This window comes from Gopherus flavomarginatus, chromosome 17 (assembly GCF_025201925.1).
Source record: "Gopherus flavomarginatus isolate rGopFla2 chromosome 17, rGopFla2.mat.asm, whole genome shotgun sequence".
NCBI classification, from domain to species: Eukaryota; Metazoa; Chordata; order Testudines; family Testudinidae; genus Gopherus; species Gopherus flavomarginatus.
In genome coordinates this window covers 8411168-8431281 of record NC_066633.1, presented here as the reverse complement: position 1 = coordinate 8431281, position 20114 = coordinate 8411168, and the positions used below count along the sequence as shown (strand labels likewise).

The window sequence follows — 20114 nt, the reverse complement described above, 5'->3', positions numbered from 1 at the left end:
TAAGTCAACTGGGCTCTGCACAAGTGCCGGAGTCTGCCCAAGAATTGTGTACAGCAGGACTGAGGGCTAAGGACTTAAGCTATTGAGTCTTTACTCACTTAAGTAAGGGATTACTCAAGCAAGTATTCCCCTTGACAGTGTTCCCAACTCCAACAATGCAACAGTTATGAATCAGGCCTCAAAAAAAATCAAGAGATTTTACAATCTCCACGATTCTTTTCAAGATAAGAAATACATTTTGGGTTCTTTTTCTTTGCCCTCTGGTTTGGGAGCCTTAAGGGGTCACATTTTCATGCTTTTCTCCATAATCATGTGGGCTAGAAACTGGCATTCAACAAAAAAACAAAACACCATACGCCAAGATTCTCTCATATCACATGATTCCAGGAACTAGGGCTTTACGGAAACATCAATTATTTTGCGACTTGCAATAAAAATTGCATCACTGGGTGAGGATTACTCACATGAGCCAGTGCCTGCAGGATCAGTTCCGTAGACTCAAAGAGCCTTGAAATTCTGCATGACTTTTTCCTTTTCCGGGCCCATTTTTTAAATTTAAGCTGGGATTTTCAGAGAAGCAGGTGCCCAGCCCTTTTCAGCTCCTGCAAAAATCCCAGTTCTAATGCTGTGGTCAGGCCGGCTCCAGGCACTAGCTTACCAAGCAAGTGCTTGGGGCGGCAACTCCGGAGCAGGGCGGCACTGTAAGGTATTTGGCGGCAATTCAGCGGAGGGTCCCTCACTCCCACTCGGAGCGAAGGACCTCCCGCTGAATTGCTGCAGATTGCGATTGTGGCTTTTGGGGGGGGGGGGGGAGCGGGGGGAGGGGCGCTGCTTGGGGCGGCAAAACCCCTGGAGCCGGCCCTGGCTGTGGTGGATTTAGAGCAGAGCAAACCCCACACCAAACCAAATCCCTAGATCTAAGCACCTCCAAACTTTGGGGCAGTCCAGATCCTTATCTCAACTCTGAAGCTCAAAACCCAGCACAGCTATGAATACTGGAGATACCAAATGACGTTAAATAGCCATATTTAGCGGATCAAGATGACATTTTACTACCCAATTGGCTTGCTTAGAAAACAAAACCTGCTTATAAATCATATTTCAACCCAGTGTAAATTTTCAAGGCAATTCAGGAGTCATCTGTTCAGTAAGGCCACTCACTAGTATTACGACACAGAAGATATTGCAATTTCTTTTTAAAATGTAGAATCAAACTTGATTCGGCAAACTGGTCTATTCCTAACTAGCCACTGAAGATTTCTTAGGCCATGTCTACATCTAAAATTTTGCAGCGCTGGTTGTTACAGCTGTATTAGTACAGCTGTATAGGGCCAGCGCTGCAGAGTGGCCACACTTACAGCAACCAGCGCTGCAAGTGGTGTTAGATGTGGCCACACTGCAGCGCTGTTGGGCGGCTTCAAGGGGTTTTGGGGAAGGCGAGAGCAAACCGGGGAAGGAGACCAGCTTCGCCGCGGTTTGCTCTCGCGTTCCGCGAACCACCCTGCAAACCGCAGGGAAGGAGACCTGCTTGTTCGGGGAACGCGAGAGCAAACCGCGGCGAAGCTGGTCTCCTTCCCCGGTTTGCTCTCGCGTTCCCGGAACCACCCAGCAAACCGCAGGGAAGGAGACCTGCTTGCTCGGGGGTTCAGCGAACGCGAGAGCAAACCGGGGAAGGAGACCAGCTTCGCCGCGGTTTGCTCTCGCGTTCCCCGAACAAGCAGGTCTCCTTCCCTGCGGTTTGCAGGGTGGTTCGCGGAACGCGAGAGCAAACCGCGGCGAAGCTGGTCTCCTTCCCCGGTTTGCTCTCGCGTTCGCCGAACCCCCGAGCAAGCAGGTCTCCTTCCCTGCGGTTTGCAGGGTGGTTCGCGGAACGCGAGAGCAAACCGCGGCGAAGCTGGTCTCCTTCCCCGGTTTGCTCTCGCGTTCCCGGAACCACCCAGCAAACCGCAGGGAAGGAGACCTGCTTGCTCGGGGTTCGGGGAACGCGAGAGCAAGCCGGGGAAGGAGACCAGCTTGATTACCAGAGGCTTCCTCAGGTATGCTGGGATACCTGCTTATTCCACGGAGGTCAAGAAAAGCGCTGGTAAGTGACTATACTTGATTACCAGCGCTGGATCACCAGCGCTGGATCCTCTACACCCGAGACAAAACGGGAGTACGGCCAGCGCTGCAAACAGGGAGTTGCAGCGCTGGTGGTGCCCTGCAGATGTGTACACCTCCTAAGTTGCAGCGCTGTAACTCCCTCACCAGCGCTGCAACTTTCTGATGTAGACAAGCCCTTAGTGTCAATTCAGCAGCATACTGAAGTGCCTGGGTCTTATCGACCTCGGCTAGATTTCAGCATGTGCTTAAGTGTTTCACTGAATCAGATCCTCAAAGTCTGATCTTACAAGCTTCCGACCACCCTCGGATCCCATTGATTTGATGAGGATTGGGGGATTTCAGCACCTCATGGCGATCAGGCCCTTTAAAAGCATACTTTAGGCACCACTTGTAATAACCAACGAGAAGGCCCCACACACACACGCTCAAGAGTGTCCAGGAGACGCTGATCATTTTTATTCAAATGAAATATCCTCCAACAAGAGAGAGGGAACACTGTATCGCCTGGCAACTAGAGTCCTGTCTGTTAGTTGTTCTCCATATGGCCAAATACTTTCCTTCCATGTGGGAGTATATCGGATTTGGCAAATAATTCCATGTTAGCAGTAAACAAAAATTATTTCTCAGTGCTTTCTCGCTCTCCTTCTTTTTTTTAAATAAAACTATTATCTCAATATTGCTTCCTCTTAAGCTTCTTTCAGATACCCTTTAGCAGCTAAACTACTACAAAATATACCGAAAGAGATGAACGCAATAAAAGCGCCAATTTCTGCCTCCCGCCGCCAATATCAGTGGTAAAGCACATGTTGGATGGGAAAGGGTAAATTTTCGTTATCAAGAAAATCCAACACAAACTGAACTCAGTTTTCAGACGGATTGCAGGCCCCAATTCAACCAAGCACATGTCACTTTTAAGCACCTGTTGAAGTCCCAATGGAGTCAGTGGGACAGCTTAAAGCGAAGCAATACTTTGCTGAATCAGAGCCTGGCTGCTTGAAGGAGATCTCACCCCCTCTTTTAGCCTGCTCTACGCTTGCTAAATCAAGCTCAGCATCAGGTCAGCTGTCAGTACAGGCCAGGACAAACCACGTGCAGCTAACAACTCTGAACAACGGCACAGCCATTATAAAAATTTAGAAGGTGGACTTGACCTACACAGCCTTGTAGAACTCAACCCCTGCAACAGTCAAAGTCAGCGGCATCACAGCAAGTAATGGCTGATTCCAGACTAACCATTCCGAGCAGGAATACATTGCACCATCTGGTGGTGAGGCAAAAATTACTACACAGCCCCATGAGGAATCATCAACTCAAGGACAAACACTGGGATAATGGCTTTCTAGGAGGGAGCAGACTAAGCCAGCATGACCCAAGCACTCAACTATTGGCCAACTAAGGGAAAACATGCAGTGTACACTCTTTGCTTTGCAATGCATGGAACTACCTAGACTTGACCTCAAGTGCTCGGTGGAGGAATCCTGGTAGGTTCAAGGGGACATCATGGTCTCTGCCTAGTCACCAATGGACTTTCTCCCAGATCACAAGATCCAGCACCCTTTTGGCTCCATCGCTTGGCAGAAGCTTAAGGGATGAGGTGAAAATGTGGCTAGTACACTGGAAGGCTATATGGGGGAATCCTTATGGGAAAATCCTACAGAATTTAATAGGGATGAAACCAAAAGGGATTCCTAGAAATTACTTTTAAAACCGTATTTGTTTTCAAACTCTCTACAAGTCTTTTGTGATCCTACAGAATTCTATGGCGGGGATATAATTCTTAACTGCATTCTACAGGAGGGTGGGGGGGGGAGTTGCTATTTTCTATGCAGTTCAGTACTTTAAATTGAAGCAACACAGATGAGCTACATGCTTGTTTGTATCCAATTACCTCAATTTCTTTTACCCTGAAAGCACTGACTCCTGCCTTCTTATGCACCTACGTTCCTTGTTCAAGCAAAACTGCCACTGACTTCAGTGATCGAGTCAGAAGCAAAGAATGTGGGTCTCTAGATTACCTGCTGTATGTTTCCCTAGAAGTGAATTAGGCAATCCCTGAACCACTAACAGGTAGTAGGGATCTTGGCTAATCCCTATAATTAACATAATTCCCAGACTGGGCCCCATCTATGAATCCAGGATTGGATCAAATCAGACCTTTCCTGAAGGTGAAGTCTTCATTCCTACCTCAAAATACTTATAGGACAGAGTAAGGGTGGAGGATGGAAAACACTTACTGCACCTTCCATTTGGTTAAAGCCCCATTCAGCGGAAGAACCCAATGCAGTAGGGCAGAGGCTCTCAACCTTCCAGACTACTGTACCCCTTTCAGAAGTCTGATTTGTCTTGTGTACCCCCAAGTTCCACATCACTTAACTACTTGCTTACACAGACATAAAAACACCAAAAAAGTGTCATGGCACAGTTACTGGAAAATTGCTGGACTTCTCACTTTTACTATATAATTATAAAAATAAATCATTTGGAATAAAATATTGTACTCCTATTTCAGTGTGCAGAGCAGCGTAAACAAGTCACCGTATGGAATTTTAATTTGTACAGACTTTGCTAGTGCTTTTTATGTCGCCTAATTTTACAGCAGGCAAATATCTACATGAGTTGCTGTACCCCCCTGGAAGATCTCTGCATACCCCCAGGGTGTGTGTACCCCTGGCTGAGAACCATTGCTCTAGTGGGACATTTGCTACCAGTACACATGCACATCAAACTGCACTGAAAACACACTGTTCATACCCAAGGGAACCAGTTGTTGAAAACCAGCAGTAAAGATGATGCTCGCTATAAAAAAATCCAGAAGACAACTGCCTAAATGGCAAACATTTATTAACTGTGTATCTATGAACTGTACTTCACCGCCTGTTTTCCCCGTCCATCCGTTCTACCAGCCTAGCACAGCAATTGACTTGCACAAAGAGCCCCAGTGCTGACTGACCCTGTATGAAACATGGGAGGTTGCAAATCATCATTTAACACAGACTGGGGAGGGGAGCGGTGGGTCAGATTGGTTGCAGTGGTTGTATTGCATCATCAGCTGCAGTATACCCTTGAGCTGCAACCAAAGAAAACATAAGAAGAAAAAACATCCATCTCTTTGTTAGAAACAGACTTTTTCCGGGCTCTCTTTAAAGAGAAATGTAATGTTGAGAAAAGCCATTTGATTAATACCGCGTTTGTAGCGGCAAATGGAGATTTCTATTAAAAGCTGCTTTTAGGAAGAAGGGGACAGAAAAATCCCACCCACACACACACTTAGTAGACCAATTGCAGAGGGAATGTTTCAAGGGGAACAGATGTTCAACAACAAGGGAGAGTTTAATTATGTTTCATTTCAAAACTTTGAAGAGTTCAAGTAATTCATCTGAGAGGAAGGGAGACTGGCCCAGCAGTTAGGGCACTGGCCTTCGACTTAGGAAGGTTGGACTCAATTCCTGATCCACCCCGATCCCTATGTAACCTTGAGCAAGTGACGCAGTTTGTCTACGCCTCAATTTCCCACTTGTAAAACGGGGCCAAAAATTAATAGATTCATTGATCCCAAAGCCAGAAGGGACCATTGTGATCATCCAGGCTGACCTCCTGTATTACGTATCAGAGGGGGAGCCATGTTAGTCTGGATCTGTAAAAGCGGCAAAAACTTCAGGACCAGACTTCAAAGAGAAACTGCTGAGCTTCAGTTCATCTGCAAATGTGACACCATCAGCTCAGGATTAAACAAAGACTGTGAATGGCTAGCCAACTACAAAACCAGTTTCTCCTCCCTTGGTGTTCACACCTCAACTGCTAGAAGAGGGCCTCATCCTCCCTGATTGAACTAACCTCGTTATCTCTAGCCTGATTCTTGCTTGCATATTTATACCTGCCTCTGGAAATTTCCACTACATGCATCCAATGAAGTGGGTCTTCACTCATGAAAGCTCGTGCTCCAATATGTCTGTCAGTCTATAAGGTGCCACAGGACTCTTTGCCGCTCCTGTATGTATTACATACACCACAGAGCCGCCCCCAAAACAATTCCTAGAGCAGATCTTTTAAAATTAAGATGCGATGTTTTTCTAAAATGGCCAACAATGGAGAATCCACTATGCCTCTTGGCAAAGAGTTCCAATGGTTCGCCCCATTCAACTCTGAATTCGTCTGGCTTCAGTTGCCAGCCATTGGATCAAGTTATACCTTTTTCTGCTAAGCTGACAAGTCCATTATTAAATATCTGTTCCCTATGTAGACACTTACAGACTGTAATCAAGTCAATCCTTATCCTCCTTTTTGTTCAGATTAAAAAACAAACAAAAAAACCCTTCCCTACCTCACAGTGATGTTTCAAGAATAAACTGAACCCAACCTTAACACAAAGCCTATAAAATACATTGCCATGTTTCTGGTATGCTCTTGTTTTCCTTACCTGTCTCCACCAGTCTTCAGTGCAGTTTGACCGAACCCTTCTTATTTAAGCGTCTTGCAGCCCACCAACTACTAAAAGGAATTTTGTTTCGGAAAAAGGAACCTGCACCCGGTCATTTGAAACAGGCTCCACCTAGAGACACCATGAAAGTTCCAACCCTACTCTGAAGAGCGCTGTGTCTGCCTCTGCTTCACTGGAGATGGCCGAGTACCACACTGCTTTAAGCACTATAATCCGTTTCTTGGCAGCATGCTGGGTTCTCACATAGGAAGAAACCTGCAGGCGATAAGAAATCAGGCATGTGTGGGATTGGCATATCTGAGATCTTATTTAGGTGGAGGCTTGGGTGGAAAATTAAGCAGACAAGGGAAAAGCCTGAAGCCTAAACAGAAACACCAATGTAAGAGGCTTGTGTTTTCTGGGGGGATTTAAGGGCAGACAAAAAAAGGGGTATGAACTGTGGCCCAAGAATATGCCCTCGGTTACATACATGTAAATCTGGAGTGATTCCCCCGACTTCAGTGTAGTCACCAGATTGGGTTTACATCAATGTAACAGAGCAGAATGTGGTCCCTCCTCAGAGGCCTCAAGAACCGATGAAGGAACCAAGGTGAAGCTGTGCGGCACGGTCACGAAATACTGATCCTAGCATCCGTAAAAGTCTACGGATCATTTTGTATAATCTGGTACCTGCTGCCTTGATCTGATGTTAAGCTCCAGCACTCAGCTCCCTCACCACAAGCTCGACTTGCCACTGAGCAGTGGTCAGGAAGCTGATGTATAAACATGCGCATTATCGTTGTCCTAGCCGTATAACTCACTAACTCCACTGCACGTATACACCAGGCTAGCAGCAGAGTAAGCATCAAATTCTGATTAACTTCTCAACCCTTTAACTAGCTAGTAAAAGTTAAGTATCGTAAGTGTTATTGGACGGACACTGTTTAACAACATTACTTTCTCTCTGTAGAAATATTATTAGATGGCCATTCAGAGCAAGAGGATTTCACCATAATGGTCAGGGAGGGCGGACAAGATAGCTTCTTTATAGCTGGACGAAGCGCTGGAAGAGGGCCTCAAAATACAGTCCCACCCCTGAAGAGCAACCAGGTTAAATAAATAAATAAATAAATGGCACCTTCTTACACAAGAGATCTGTTTCCTGTGGGTATTTAAATCACTCTTGAGTCACTAAAAACAGCAAGTCCGTTTTCACTACTTTTTATTCCTCTTAGCCCTGGAGCAGACAGAGCCAACAGAATCCAGCTCACTCCCTCCGCCTTCTCGGACAACAATTGTTTTATTACATTCCACTTGCAGGGTGAGTGCGTTCCACCTGGGCAGCCTCACGGCAGGCACAGACAGTGCCATTTGTGGTGGGGGCAGGGAACCAGCTGGCGTGTAGCTTATTTATTCCTGGTGATAATATGATGCAGGAGAAGGAAAGAACTCAGGTCAGTTCTTGGGCTCAAGGTGGAGCGTGCAGAATTGGCAAAAAACAAACAACACCTTTTTCCACGTAAAACCGAGCATATCTGAACGAGAAGTCATGGGGATGCAGTAAACATGGGTATGTAACGCTATTTTGCCATCATCTTTTGGAGCAGAAATGACCTGTAAGAAGCAGAGCGTGAAGGAAAACCAGCAGGGCTAGGAAAGGGCAAGCCAGAAGGTAACAAACAGATGACTATACAGACCACGAGGTTCTAGATGGATCAGAAGACTATGAAAAAAAACAAAGAACACTTTGGTTTCTGTATCACTGAAGAGGTCCAATTCTCTACCCAAACACTGAGACTAGGCCTTCACTGCCAGCCTATACCAGTTCAATACATTGCACAGGAGGTGGATTTTCCACACCCCATAGCAATGCAGTCATAGCAACTGAACTCCCGGTGTACACAGCACTAGGTTGACAGGAGGACTTCTACAATCGCCATAGTTGCTGCCGGTCAGGGAGGTGGAATATCTACACAGACAAGAGAAGTTCTCCCATGCACACAGGTAGCATCCTCCCTAAGCTCTGCAGCTGCACCGCTGCAGCATAGATAAGCCCTCAGAGTCAAAGATACACTTCATAAAACAAACTGATTCACCAATATTCAGCTTACCAGGGCAAGGCCGGCGGCAAGCTGAGAGTACTGCTACCTAGCTGCTTAATACTACACCTATGAAATATACACAGCACCAGCCAAGACAAAACATGCTCATGCAACTGCTCTTCTACATTCCCCTTCCCCACAACCCTGTTTACTGATCTCCTACACCTGGTGCATCTGGTCTTTCAAATTCTCAGCTCTTTTACCACATGTCAGCGTAGCATTTAGTGTTACAGGGCATCCAGGTTCTATACAATACAAACACCTTTCCCATTCAATGTCTATCGAATTCCTGCCAGCCAATAGGTTATTTTAAAAAAACATCCTTCTCTGTAATCTACCTCTCTTAACTATTCAGCCAATGAGGCTGTACTAATGCAGAGTTATATTAAACAACTAACATGACATGTGAAAGTCATTACAAGCACTGAAGCTATAAAGCTTTCAAGCAACATCTTTAAGTCCCAAACCCTTGTGAATAATTACTAGTGCCAAGTGTGCCGACATGCCTTGATCTTCCATGTACTGAATTTTTTTTAACTGCTCGCTTTGAGTTGTCGTAACAAATGAATGCTTAGATCATCAATAAGTAGGCCTTTGATAGCACATTATTTTACTTCTGTCTTCCAGAGAGAAGAGGAGCGGTGTGTTTTTCCAACAATTCACTGCACACAGCGGGTTATTTTAATCTAATGGAGAAAGTTAGGTGTCTGTTGGTCTTCCTATCAATAGATAAATGGCCAATAGTGTCATCATGTGGAATACGTTCACTGGACCTCGGCAGACTAGCAACAAACCACTACACATCTCAGGCCACAATTAATTACCTGCACATCTGGACGTGTTCTAAGACATAAACTTTTATAGGCCAACCATTATTGACATCTAACACACACCATGTGATTGAACCGTCTCTAGTATCCAGGTGATCTTTTACGCAATGGCAAAAATGAGCATATGTTCACCAAAAATAAAAGTAAAGGTCTTAACAGTCAAATACACAGAGAACCTGCAGCACCATGCGGTTTTGGATACCCAGCAGACTGGATGTTCAAGCCCTCAATGTGCACAAATCTATCACCTCCCTCAAGCACCTATGTATGTGTATATATGGACTTCAGCATCTTAGCAGCTATAACACCCCAGCCGGGAAACACATATGCTAAAGCAATCAGTACATTAGTGGGAAACATGCATTTTGATAATGATCAGTGACACGGAGCACTTACTTCTACAGAAAGACGTCTTTATTACCCTGTGATTATAATCAGTTGGCATCAATGTGATCACTGGAGATACTTAAGTACATAAAAGCAGGATCTTTGAACACTGAGCAAAGTTTCATCATTGCACTTGGGAAAAAGTTTAACACAAAACACTGACAAAACATGCTTTCCCTGACATGCTGGCAGAAATGATTGAACCTCAAAAGCAGACGCCAAATATATTCTTGCTGGCTTTTCTTGCCATAATTTCCTAGGTAAGACCAAAAATACCTACTACAGTCCTGGAGACTTAAAATTCCCTCTGTCCTACAAGATGGGGCTGATTTTATTGACAGGAACTCAGCGTTATTCAACAGAATTCACCCTGCCAATCAGGAAATTCACTCAAGGACGAGAGAGGCCTGAAATGGCTAGGAAAAGTCCTTTGGAGCAGGGTTCCGGTTCCAGGCGAGGTATTTTCAAAAGGCCCCCCATTTGTGAAAGGCGCAAAGAATTGTTCATGTTTGAGCTGATCCTGAACAGTGACATTCAGGCAGGGAAAGGAGCATAGGAGTAAAGAGAACACAAGGCTGAGAAAGGACAGCGGAACAAGAGGCAGGCTACATCTCCAGCCTTTATACCGCATTATGCTATCAGCAGAGCACTGCTATCAGCTTAGCTAACGCAGCTCAGGGAAGGGGTGTAGCTGTGCTGCCAGAATAATTCCTCCTGTTAGCTTATACTCCATCTCCATCAAGGGGCTCTGCCAGCATAGCTATAAACCCCCCCACACACCCCAAGACTCGGCAGTTTAGCCAAGCCATAGGAGTTATGGAAACATTACAGTTATCGAAAGGCAGGAATCTCTGCTGCCAATTGGTTTCGTAACCAGTAGAGCTGGTCAGAAGTTTTCCAACAGAAAATGTTGATTTGTCCAAACTGAGACATTCTGCGGGAACACGTCCATTTCAATTATTAAGGAGGGGTAGGGGGTGGAAGGGGAGACAGCATTTTGATAAAGTTAATTTTACTGAAACAAAACATTTAGAATGACCCAAAACAAAACATTACACTACACAGGAAATTGCAACATTGCAGTTCAAAATGCTAAAATTTCCCATGGGACAGAGATGCCAGTGCCCCACCAGCTCCAGCCACCAGTGGTGGATTAATGATTTTGCCGCCCCAGCCCTGAAATAATTGCCACCCCCTGACCCCATATGAACTTGTTTTAGTTTTTTTACAAATTCGTTTGAACTAAAATGAATCTAAATATCATTAAAATAAATTGAACATTTACAAGTTATTATAAACAAATTACAAATACAACGGCCCCTCGCTTGAATGCATGTCTGCATAGTGTGATTTCGCTTATAATGAGGGACCGGGCATGGATCCAAAACCCCGCGTTCAAGTGCGGGTCCGGTGCAGTTTAAGATTCTCAAAAGTATGTTTACTAAATGGAGTCGCACTGTCATTGGTGGTTTCAATAGGTGCTATGATTGGTAGAATCACGGCGTCACTGATGCCACGATTACAAAAATGCTGCTATTATAAATTTGCCGCCCCTGGCAATAATACGCCACTGTTAGCCACCAGTTTGCCAGGTGCATGGTTTGCCTTTCAGGGCAGGTAACATCAAGCTCAGTTGTACTTGAGTTAATGGTCTTGTTCAAAACCGGGGCATGGGGGGGAGAGGGGAGGAAATGAAGAAATAGTGACTTTCTGGACAGAATGTCTCTTAAAGCTGCTTTCTCCCACATAGCTTTAAAACAACATTGTTGTAAGAAGAAGGGTTAACGTGCCAGAAGCGAACGGTATTAAAATGCTGCAGAGGCAGGATTCATTGTCTTCCCCCAGTATTTATTATTGTTACCTCCGCCTTGAGAGTAGAACTGACACCAATTGATACATTAAGGGATAGGCATGTTTCATGGTATACTCCCCTGCAATGCTGTTCTTTCTGCATCTCATGAAGCTTACGGACTCTCCCTACATGCCTTCTAGAGCAACCAACAATTACTCCCCACCACCAACCCCAAAGGCCTTATCTTGGCTAGGACAAGAAGTCATGACCAACATTGAGTTAACATATGTAGTAGGATTGAGCGGAACTGGGAGAAGAGGGACAGGTGACAGTAGGAATCTTGTTTGGTGCAACACCAGTGGCTCAGGAATCTGAGGTGGGCCAGAGTCAGGGCCGGCTCCAGGCACCAGCTTAGCAAGCAGGTGCTTGGGGTGGCCACTCTGGAGAGGGGCGGCACATCCAGCTATTAGGTGGCAATTCGGCGGAGGGTCCCTCACTCTCAGTCAGAGCGAAGGACACCTCCCGCTGAAATGCCGCAGATCGTGATCGCAGCTTTTTTTTTTTGGCTGCTTGGGGTGGCAAAACCCCTGGAGCTAGTCCTGGCCAGAGTGCTCTCAAACACAGACCTCTTAGCATGTAACACTGGCATCTACGCAATCAGTAAAGATCTCTTTCCTACAACTGCCTGCTCACTGCATCGCTTATTGCTAATGAAAGAACAGACAGGTTGGTCATAGTCTGTCCCAATAGGAGCTAAGGTCAACCAGGAGCAGCTAACACACATAAGAAGCTATCTGCAGTCGAGGCAGAGACATGGTTGAAATCATAGTAGCTTTCACATCCTCTTTTTTCCTAATCAAAGCCCACAAAGTGGTAGCATGCTGCTAAAAAAGGCTGGACTGCTAATAAACCGAGCACTCAACATTCGTTCTGCTGATCCAATTACTGGAATGGGCGAGTCTTAGGTGACAAGGTATCTGGAACCCCTTCTCCCACCTGCAGGGGAGTACAAGCAGTAACTATTCCTTACCAAGGGCACAGCAACCAATGTAGTAGCATGTAACCTCAGCCAACAGCTCCCAACTTCTTCCATTCAAATGGATGTTCTTCGAAATCAGGAACATTAGCTGCTTCTGTAGTTCAGCTAATTTCATTTATTCATAATGAAGATACCTGATGCGTATATATAGCGCTTTCCATCCATAGGTCAAAGTTGTTTTACAAAAGCATTACTAGCCCCATTTTACAGACGAGAAAGTGAGGTGCAAGAGGTGAAATGACTTGCCAAGATTGAACAGCAAGTCAGTGACCGAATTGGGATTCAAGCCTGTGTTTCTCCAACTTTCAGCCCTCTGACCAAGCCACTAGATCACAACTGTCCAGCCCTGCCTACAATTATTAGCAAACTATGGAATAAGAAAAGCAACTTCTAGACAGAAGCAATGGCAAAGTGGATTAGTTTTTTGTTCTTGTCCTCTTGAAGGACACCAAACATTCCCTTCATCCCTGAAAGTTCACAGTATAGATGGAAAAGATCTATTAGACCAGGGTAGAACTTATAGCCTTCAACAGAGGATGTATCGGATACCATACAAGATCTTAACCAAGAGAACAAGCAGCTATTTCTATTACAAATCTGGTTAATTAGATCAGAGTGTTTGCAAGATACTCCATGGGAAAGTCTGGATCAAACCAAACCTACTCCCTGCCTGGCAAAGGAGCGCCACACAGCTGATCCAGAGCCTCACTGAAGTAACAAGGGCTCTGTGCTGGCACAGATGTTTTCCCACGCAGAGCTCCTTGTGTAATTAGAACCCGATTTGGTAGCTCACCTCTGACTGCCTTTGCGACAGCACGAGTACAAGTCAAGGTTTCCCTGTGAGGGAAAATTAATTGAGCCACATTCAAACTCATGTGAAGTCAAACAATGTTACAACCGAGAAAAATTGCCAAGTTGTATCACAGGGCAGAGGCACTTATTTAATTTATATTTGGGTCAAAGACTTAACAAAATTACAAGCAAATCTAACCAGCAATAAAAATGCGAAACTCAACTAGCAGTTATCTTTCAAGTGGAAAATAAAACTTGTCTCCTTGTTTTAATTACGAAAAGAGCAACGGATACAAGGGAGCCAGCTGGAGTGTATAACTACTGCTCTAACCCAGATCCTGGAAATTATCCGTAGTGGCAGCAAAGATTACCACCGGGGAGGACGTGGAAAGCTCCAAGGGTTCTGGGAGGAGGGAAAGGGAGGGATGATGAAGGAGGTCTGCTATAGAATTCCACCCAGGAGACTGAAGGATTTCAACCCTAGGGTTGCTGCAGCTGCTTGCATTTTGCAAACGAGGATGTTCCTTGCATCAGCTGGGTCTCCTGATTCACAAGCTGGCAAGCCAGAACTCAAATCCCAATAAATCCAATAGCAGTAATGGACAGAACAATAAGGATGGGAGGGGAAGGGGATTGAAGCCATTTTCTTACTTTCCACCACTTTGGACCTTGCTCCCGCAGCAATATGATTCGTTAGCAGAAGTCAGGTCTTACCAAAGCCAGCCTTGCACCCAAGGCTGGCTCCAGGGGTTTTGCCGCCCCAAGCAGCCAAAAAAAAAAAAAAAAAAAAACCACGTCGTGATCGCGATCTGCAGCAACTCAGCGGAAGGTCCTTCGCTCCGAGCAGGAGTGAGGGACCCTCCGCTGAATTGCCGCCGAATACCTGAAAGTGTTGCCCCCCCCCTCCGGAATGGCCACCTCAAGCACCTGCTTGATAAGCTGGTGCCTGGAGCTGGCCCTGCTTGCACCAATGTGCAGAACACAGCATTGGCCATTGAGGCCTCTACTTAGCATGCCCTGGCTAGAAAGTTAGGGCTGACTAGGGGGCTGGCAAATCTTACCCTGGCCAGCAGCATCAGGGAACAAACCAAAGTCTCCGAGATGCAACATGAATGAGACAACCTGAGACCTCGGCCTGCAGAGCTGGCTTTTAACAAAGAGTCAGAATGAATATGCCCTGGCACCAACTCCACACAGCATCAAGGAGCAAAGCTTCTCCGGTTTGACTGACTGACTTTCTGCTATGAATGGTTCCTTTGCCCAACAAGCACAGCACAGTATCGGGATGAAGCGATCCTCAGCTAACCTCTCATCAGCAGGGAACACAAGCAAGTCCTTTGTGCCTTTTACAAGGTTGTTTTTTCTGGTTTCAGGATAGGAGCTGACAGACCAACTTCACAGTGTGTTCTCTAGGATACTTCTAATGGCTGCAGGTAAAATAAATTCCACTGCTAATCAGCATGAAGGGGAAAGTCACAGACACCAGCATCCTCTGGAACAAAAAGCATTTCCTTTTCACCAAGACATAATTTCACTGCTGGCCTTTGAAACGAACTCTCACCACAGGCAAAATTCTGCCTCTTGTTCCACACCTGTGTAACCCTATTTACATCACTGACGATGAGCAGGTGAAACCGAGGGCAGAATATTACCCTGCCTGCATCATGTCTACTATGAGTTTCTCTCTCCCCAGCATTTAAGGCGAAGCGGAGAACTTCTGTAAAAAGAAAGACGCTGCTGACCTAACCAGGCCAATATGCCCTGTGTGCGTGTCTGTATTTCAAATGCAGCGTTTGGAGGATCTGTTACTTCTTTACTTAATTTTGTATGGCCTCATTGCCACAATATCTGAGCCCCTTAGTCTATAATATAGTTAAATCTCCTCCCCCCAACACCCCTCTGAGGCAGGGCAGCACTGTTATGCCCATTGTACAGATGAGGAACTGAGACTAAGTGACTTGCCCAAGATCACGTCACAGGGGAAGTCTGTGGCAGAGCAGGGAATTAAGCATGTCTCCTGATTCCTAGACTAGAGCTCTAACAGCCTTCCTTTGTCAAAGTCCTGTTACCTCCAATAGCTGACAGCCTCACAGACCCTCTAGAACACAGCAAGGAGAGGAGCAAGATGACCCTTGATCTATTTGGAGGTGTTTTGTGAAGTCACTAGCTGCCCTTGGAAAATCACTAGTTCCTGCATGCAGAAGCTGGCAGGTACCCATCTAACCCCAAAACCGCTGACATGAGTGGAATGGGCTCTGGATCGGGTCTTAAGTGAAAGAGGAAATGGTCTACAAGTCCTTTGGTTACGATGGACATCCAGGTTTTCTAATCTTATCAGTTTTAAAGATTTAAAAACTTAAAATGTTTTTGCTTTAAAGAGTACTTTGCAAGTACAACTAGAAAAGCAGGGTACTTTTAGACTAAAAAGTAGGACCATTTTAGTCAGCTGTGTGTAGTTTTACTTGAATTTCCAGAAATCACAAATTCCCATAGCTTCCAGTAATTTCATCAGGCGTAGTAGGTTCTCGACAGCTCCAAAAGCAGCCATTAACTAGATATCGAACTCCTCTATAGCCCCAGCCTCACAAAGCAGACAGCGGCCAGAACTAAGGGGTCAATAAGTTCCTTTACAAACACCGAGAGCTCTCCTATATTTCAGCTATCTGTAAATCATTTTAGTCCAACTCTGAATTCCACACACAGTCGATCTGGAACTGAAAGTGTACTTGGAGGGCGGTAATGTTTCCTTAAAAGAAAAGAATTCAGAGTGTGTCACCCTCAGGGTGTTCTAAGAACGCACAGATCACTACATTGCGCAACTAGATGTTTCCTCCAAACATAAACTATGGCTAAGAGATCAAACATTTAAATCAGATTCTTAGAAAGGCCGTTTGATCAGTTTATAACGCAGACACAAACGGGCAGTCTGCCTTAATTGATGAGTCCTATTTACCAAAACCGACCTGTGGAGTCTTATTCTTCCTTATAAGGGTTTCCCCACCCAGAGTAGTTCGCAGGATCAGGGCCTTGGGCTCTACCTGAGGAAAGACTTACATAGGTGGTCAGCTTTAACTGAATGGGACTATTCATCTGCATAAACAGGACTACTAACAGGGGCAGCTCCAGGCCCCAGCACGCCAAGCACATACTTGGGGCAGCAAGCTGCGGGGGATGCTCTGCTGGTCACCGCGGGGGCGGCAGGCAGGCTGCCTTCGGCGGCTTGCCTGCGGAGAGTCCGCTGGTCCCCTGGCCTGCGGGAGGTTCGCCGAAGCCGTGGGACCAGTGGACCCTCCACAGGCAAGCCGCCGAAGGCAGCCTGCCTGCCGTGCTTGGGGCGGCAAAATACCTAGAGCCGCCCCTGACTACTAATGTGAAAAGTTAAGCAAGTGCTTAAATCTTTGCAGAACCGAGAGTAAGTTTGTACTCAACACAAAGTCCTTGAATTTTGATTGAAAGTGCACAGGGCAATCAACAGTTTTTCAGTATTTCCTTAAAACGTACAAGTTATTATAGGCAAGAAGTCACAACAGCTGAAAACATTACTAGAAAATATATAGCAAAACCCACTCATGCAACAAATACAAAGGCAGTCCCAGGATAGAGAGGATGGTTGCAGTGCATCCATTTAGGACTCAGGATGACCTGCTATTTATCTTTGAGAGTTGTCAAGTTGAATTTACGTTTGGAAAAACCATCACACCCGGATACCCTTGCTACCAATAACATTCCCTTGCCTTTGTTACCAGTAAAACCTGAGGTTATTAGAACAGGTCACATGTTTAATATCTACTCATCAACATATAGGCTACTCGTTTATTTCCACAGTTAGCTCAGTGTGGACAGCAAAGGCAGAGGAGCCAGCTTCATTTGTGTTTCTAGTCAATTTCATTCTCTGGTTTCCCATGCACTTCTAGAGCAAATACCACAAATGCTTAGATTGTAAAAGCCTAAAGAAAATATTTTTAAAAACAAACAAACAAAAATAAAAAACATTTTTCAGTAAAATAAAAAAAATCTGGAAACATTTCTGGTTCTGATCATTTTTGTAAGACTTTTTTTTCAAGTTCAAAACCCTTAAGATCCAGTCTTGCCGTGCAGCAGGACCACTGAACCTGTGCACAATCCCAGTGGCATCTCTGGGGGATCGCGGCGTACACCCACACAGATCTGATTGCAGAATTTGACCTATAACTACTTGACAGAGCCCCTTTAACAGATGAGCCTTAAAAAGGATCATAGAGGGTTATGATACCCTTTGGTCCCGATCCTACTATGTAATCTGCTAGCACAAATGCCTGATCCAGGGGGGGATCCCATCCCCATTGGCACTGCACAGGAGTAGGGACCCATCATCAGATTGCGCTGCCAGCTGGGGGAGGAAGCTATGCTATCATGCTATGGTTAAAACAGCATTTAACAGAGTTTTGTAGAATTCTTCTCATTCAGGGCAAGTCATTTTATTTGTGTCAGACGAGTAAGATCATGGTTTGGTTTGGTTTTTTAAAATCATGGTAGAAGGTGGGCGAGATTTTGTCTCTGGGCTAGTAAGTGTTCAGGGCAGTGTTTGAAGCCCAGTCTCATTCTCTGAAATACCAACCTTAAAGGGGCACTGTCACCTTAAAACCAAAACCATTTCTATCTGAATTTTGTACACCAGTTAATTACATGAAACACCTAATAGAGCTATGAACGAAGGGAGACTGGAGGTGGAATACTTCCATTTTGCCAGTTTGTTTACTTTTCTGTAATTCACCATTTCCCATGGACGCACACTTTCCACTCTTTTTGTGGGTCTGTCGCACAGCAACAAGGGAAAGACACTTTTAAAAAACAGACAAATGTGATTCTCGAGCCGCACCAGTTAGCAAGAGGTGGGGATGGACTCAAGGGCTGATCTAGGACCTGAAGCTACTTTTAATGCAGTTTTTTTTTGGTTAACTGACTAGATTCAAGCTGATGGTGCCCCATTAAGGGTGTTAATGCTAATCATCCCCACTTGGGAGTATTTTCTAGGTGTCTAATATACACGGCTTCTTTCAAATACTGTCTGCATCCCAGTCTCATTTTACCTGTGACATCTGTGGCCTGAAATTGATGTCCTTGAGATCAATAGATCCAGGTGACAGGTTATGAAGCAGCTGGCAGAGCAAGACTCCATCTCTCAAAGCCTGAGCCAGGTCAAACACAACAGCTGAGGGCCAGACCACCCTGTGGTTCGGGGGCAAAACTTTACAGTCGATCAGCCAGCGGCCACACTGCCTCCACTCCTCCATGGTCCTTCAGAGAAATGGATCCTTGGGGGGGGGGGGGAGTTGTCCTAGATGAGTTTCCAGCGGTTCCAGCCCCCGCTCCTGTTCATTGAGGACACACACACACCCCAGCAGTTCCTCCTCCTCGGATCTGGAGGCTCCTGGGTTAGTTTCGAAGCTTCCCTTTGCAAGACCGTAAAGCGCTATTGCTCCTTCCCATTTTGATGCGCAGCCAGTGGCTGGAGTGGGGGGGGGGGGAGGGAACCGACACTTCCAAGGCTCCGTTTTATCACTCCCCGGCGGGATTTTGGCAGCGTTACTTCTTTCCTATAAACTGCTCCATAGATCCCAGCTCAGCGGCTCCTTTCAGCATCTCTTCCCCCACACGCTGGGTTCGGCTCTCTCGTCCAGCTCCAGCTCCAGCCAGGAAAGGAGAGAGACACGCGTGGGGGGCTAAGAACCCACTCCCGCCTGCCGCCTCCCCTCAGGTGGCTCCTGCTCGCGGGGGAGGGTCGCTGGTCTCTCTCCAGCCTCCCCCTGGAGTTGCTGGACGTCCCCTGCCCTCTTTTCAATGGGGCTTTGTCTGGGGCTCCCCGGCGGGCTGCCGCCGTCCCGAAGTGGGTTCACGTGGCGAGCCAACAAAGCCCCGCTACCCGGGGCGAAGGGGGAGGCACCCGGCCCTGGGGCTCGGCTGTGCGGCTTCCCGGCGCTGGACAAGGCAAAGAAGAAGAAATCCGCCCCTCCTCGCCGCTCTGGCCCGCCCGCCCCCTCTCTCCGGAGAAAGCCCCGCAGCGCAGCGCACTCTCGATCGCCCCCTTCTCTCCGAGCTGGCCGGGGGCGCAGGGGGACCCGCCCTCTCTCGCCTCCCCCCGTAGAGGGGCGGCGGGGATCCGCGGGCAGCGCTGTCCCCCCTGCTCCGGGGGGGCTGCAATCCGGCAACTCTCCCTGGCTGGGGGCGGCGGGAGGCAGACAAAGAGGCAGACGCGCCGCGGAGATACAATGTGTCCCCCCTTGGCGAGGAGCGGCGGCGGCTCCCGCGTCCCTTCCTCCCCTCGGGGTCCCCGCAGGGCTGGCCGGGGGCGGCAGCTGGCCCCTGCCTGCTCCGGGTCCGATCTGCTGCCCGGCTGCAGCTCACGGCTGGGGGGGAGGAGGAGGAGGAGCTCGGCGGCCGCTCCGCTCCCCTCCCCTCGCCCAACTCAACTTCCTCCCCTCGCAGGAGGAACCTGGCGTGGGGGTCAGGGGCAGCCGGGGGTGGGGCCCCCTCCAGGCAGGACCAGGGCCGCGCTGCCCGGGGGGGCTAGGCCTGCCCCGGTGGAGTCTCTCCCCACGGGGCGCTGAGGGGCACGGAGCGGCTGGGAGACTCCCCGCTGCTGACACTGATGTTGTAAGACACAGGGTCAGGC

The 20114-nt window shown here is 47.0% G+C and overlaps 1 protein-coding gene across 3 annotated transcripts in view; it reads right to left on the bottom strand.

Moving 5' to 3' along the window:
* Window positions 1-19442, bottom strand: part of VAV2 (vav guanine nucleotide exchange factor 2) — a 316987-nt gene extending 297545 nt beyond the window's left edge. For all 3 annotated transcript variants that reach the window (XM_050926981.1, XM_050926983.1, XM_050926982.1), the window contains exon 1: window positions 18532-19442. In XM_050926981.1, coding sequence (XP_050782938.1) covers window positions 18532-18735 — 204 coding nt within the window. In that variant the 5' untranslated portion in view covers window positions 18736-19442. The remainder of the gene's footprint in view (window positions 1-18531) is intronic.
* Between the last annotated feature and the right edge of the window lie 672 nt (window positions 19443-20114).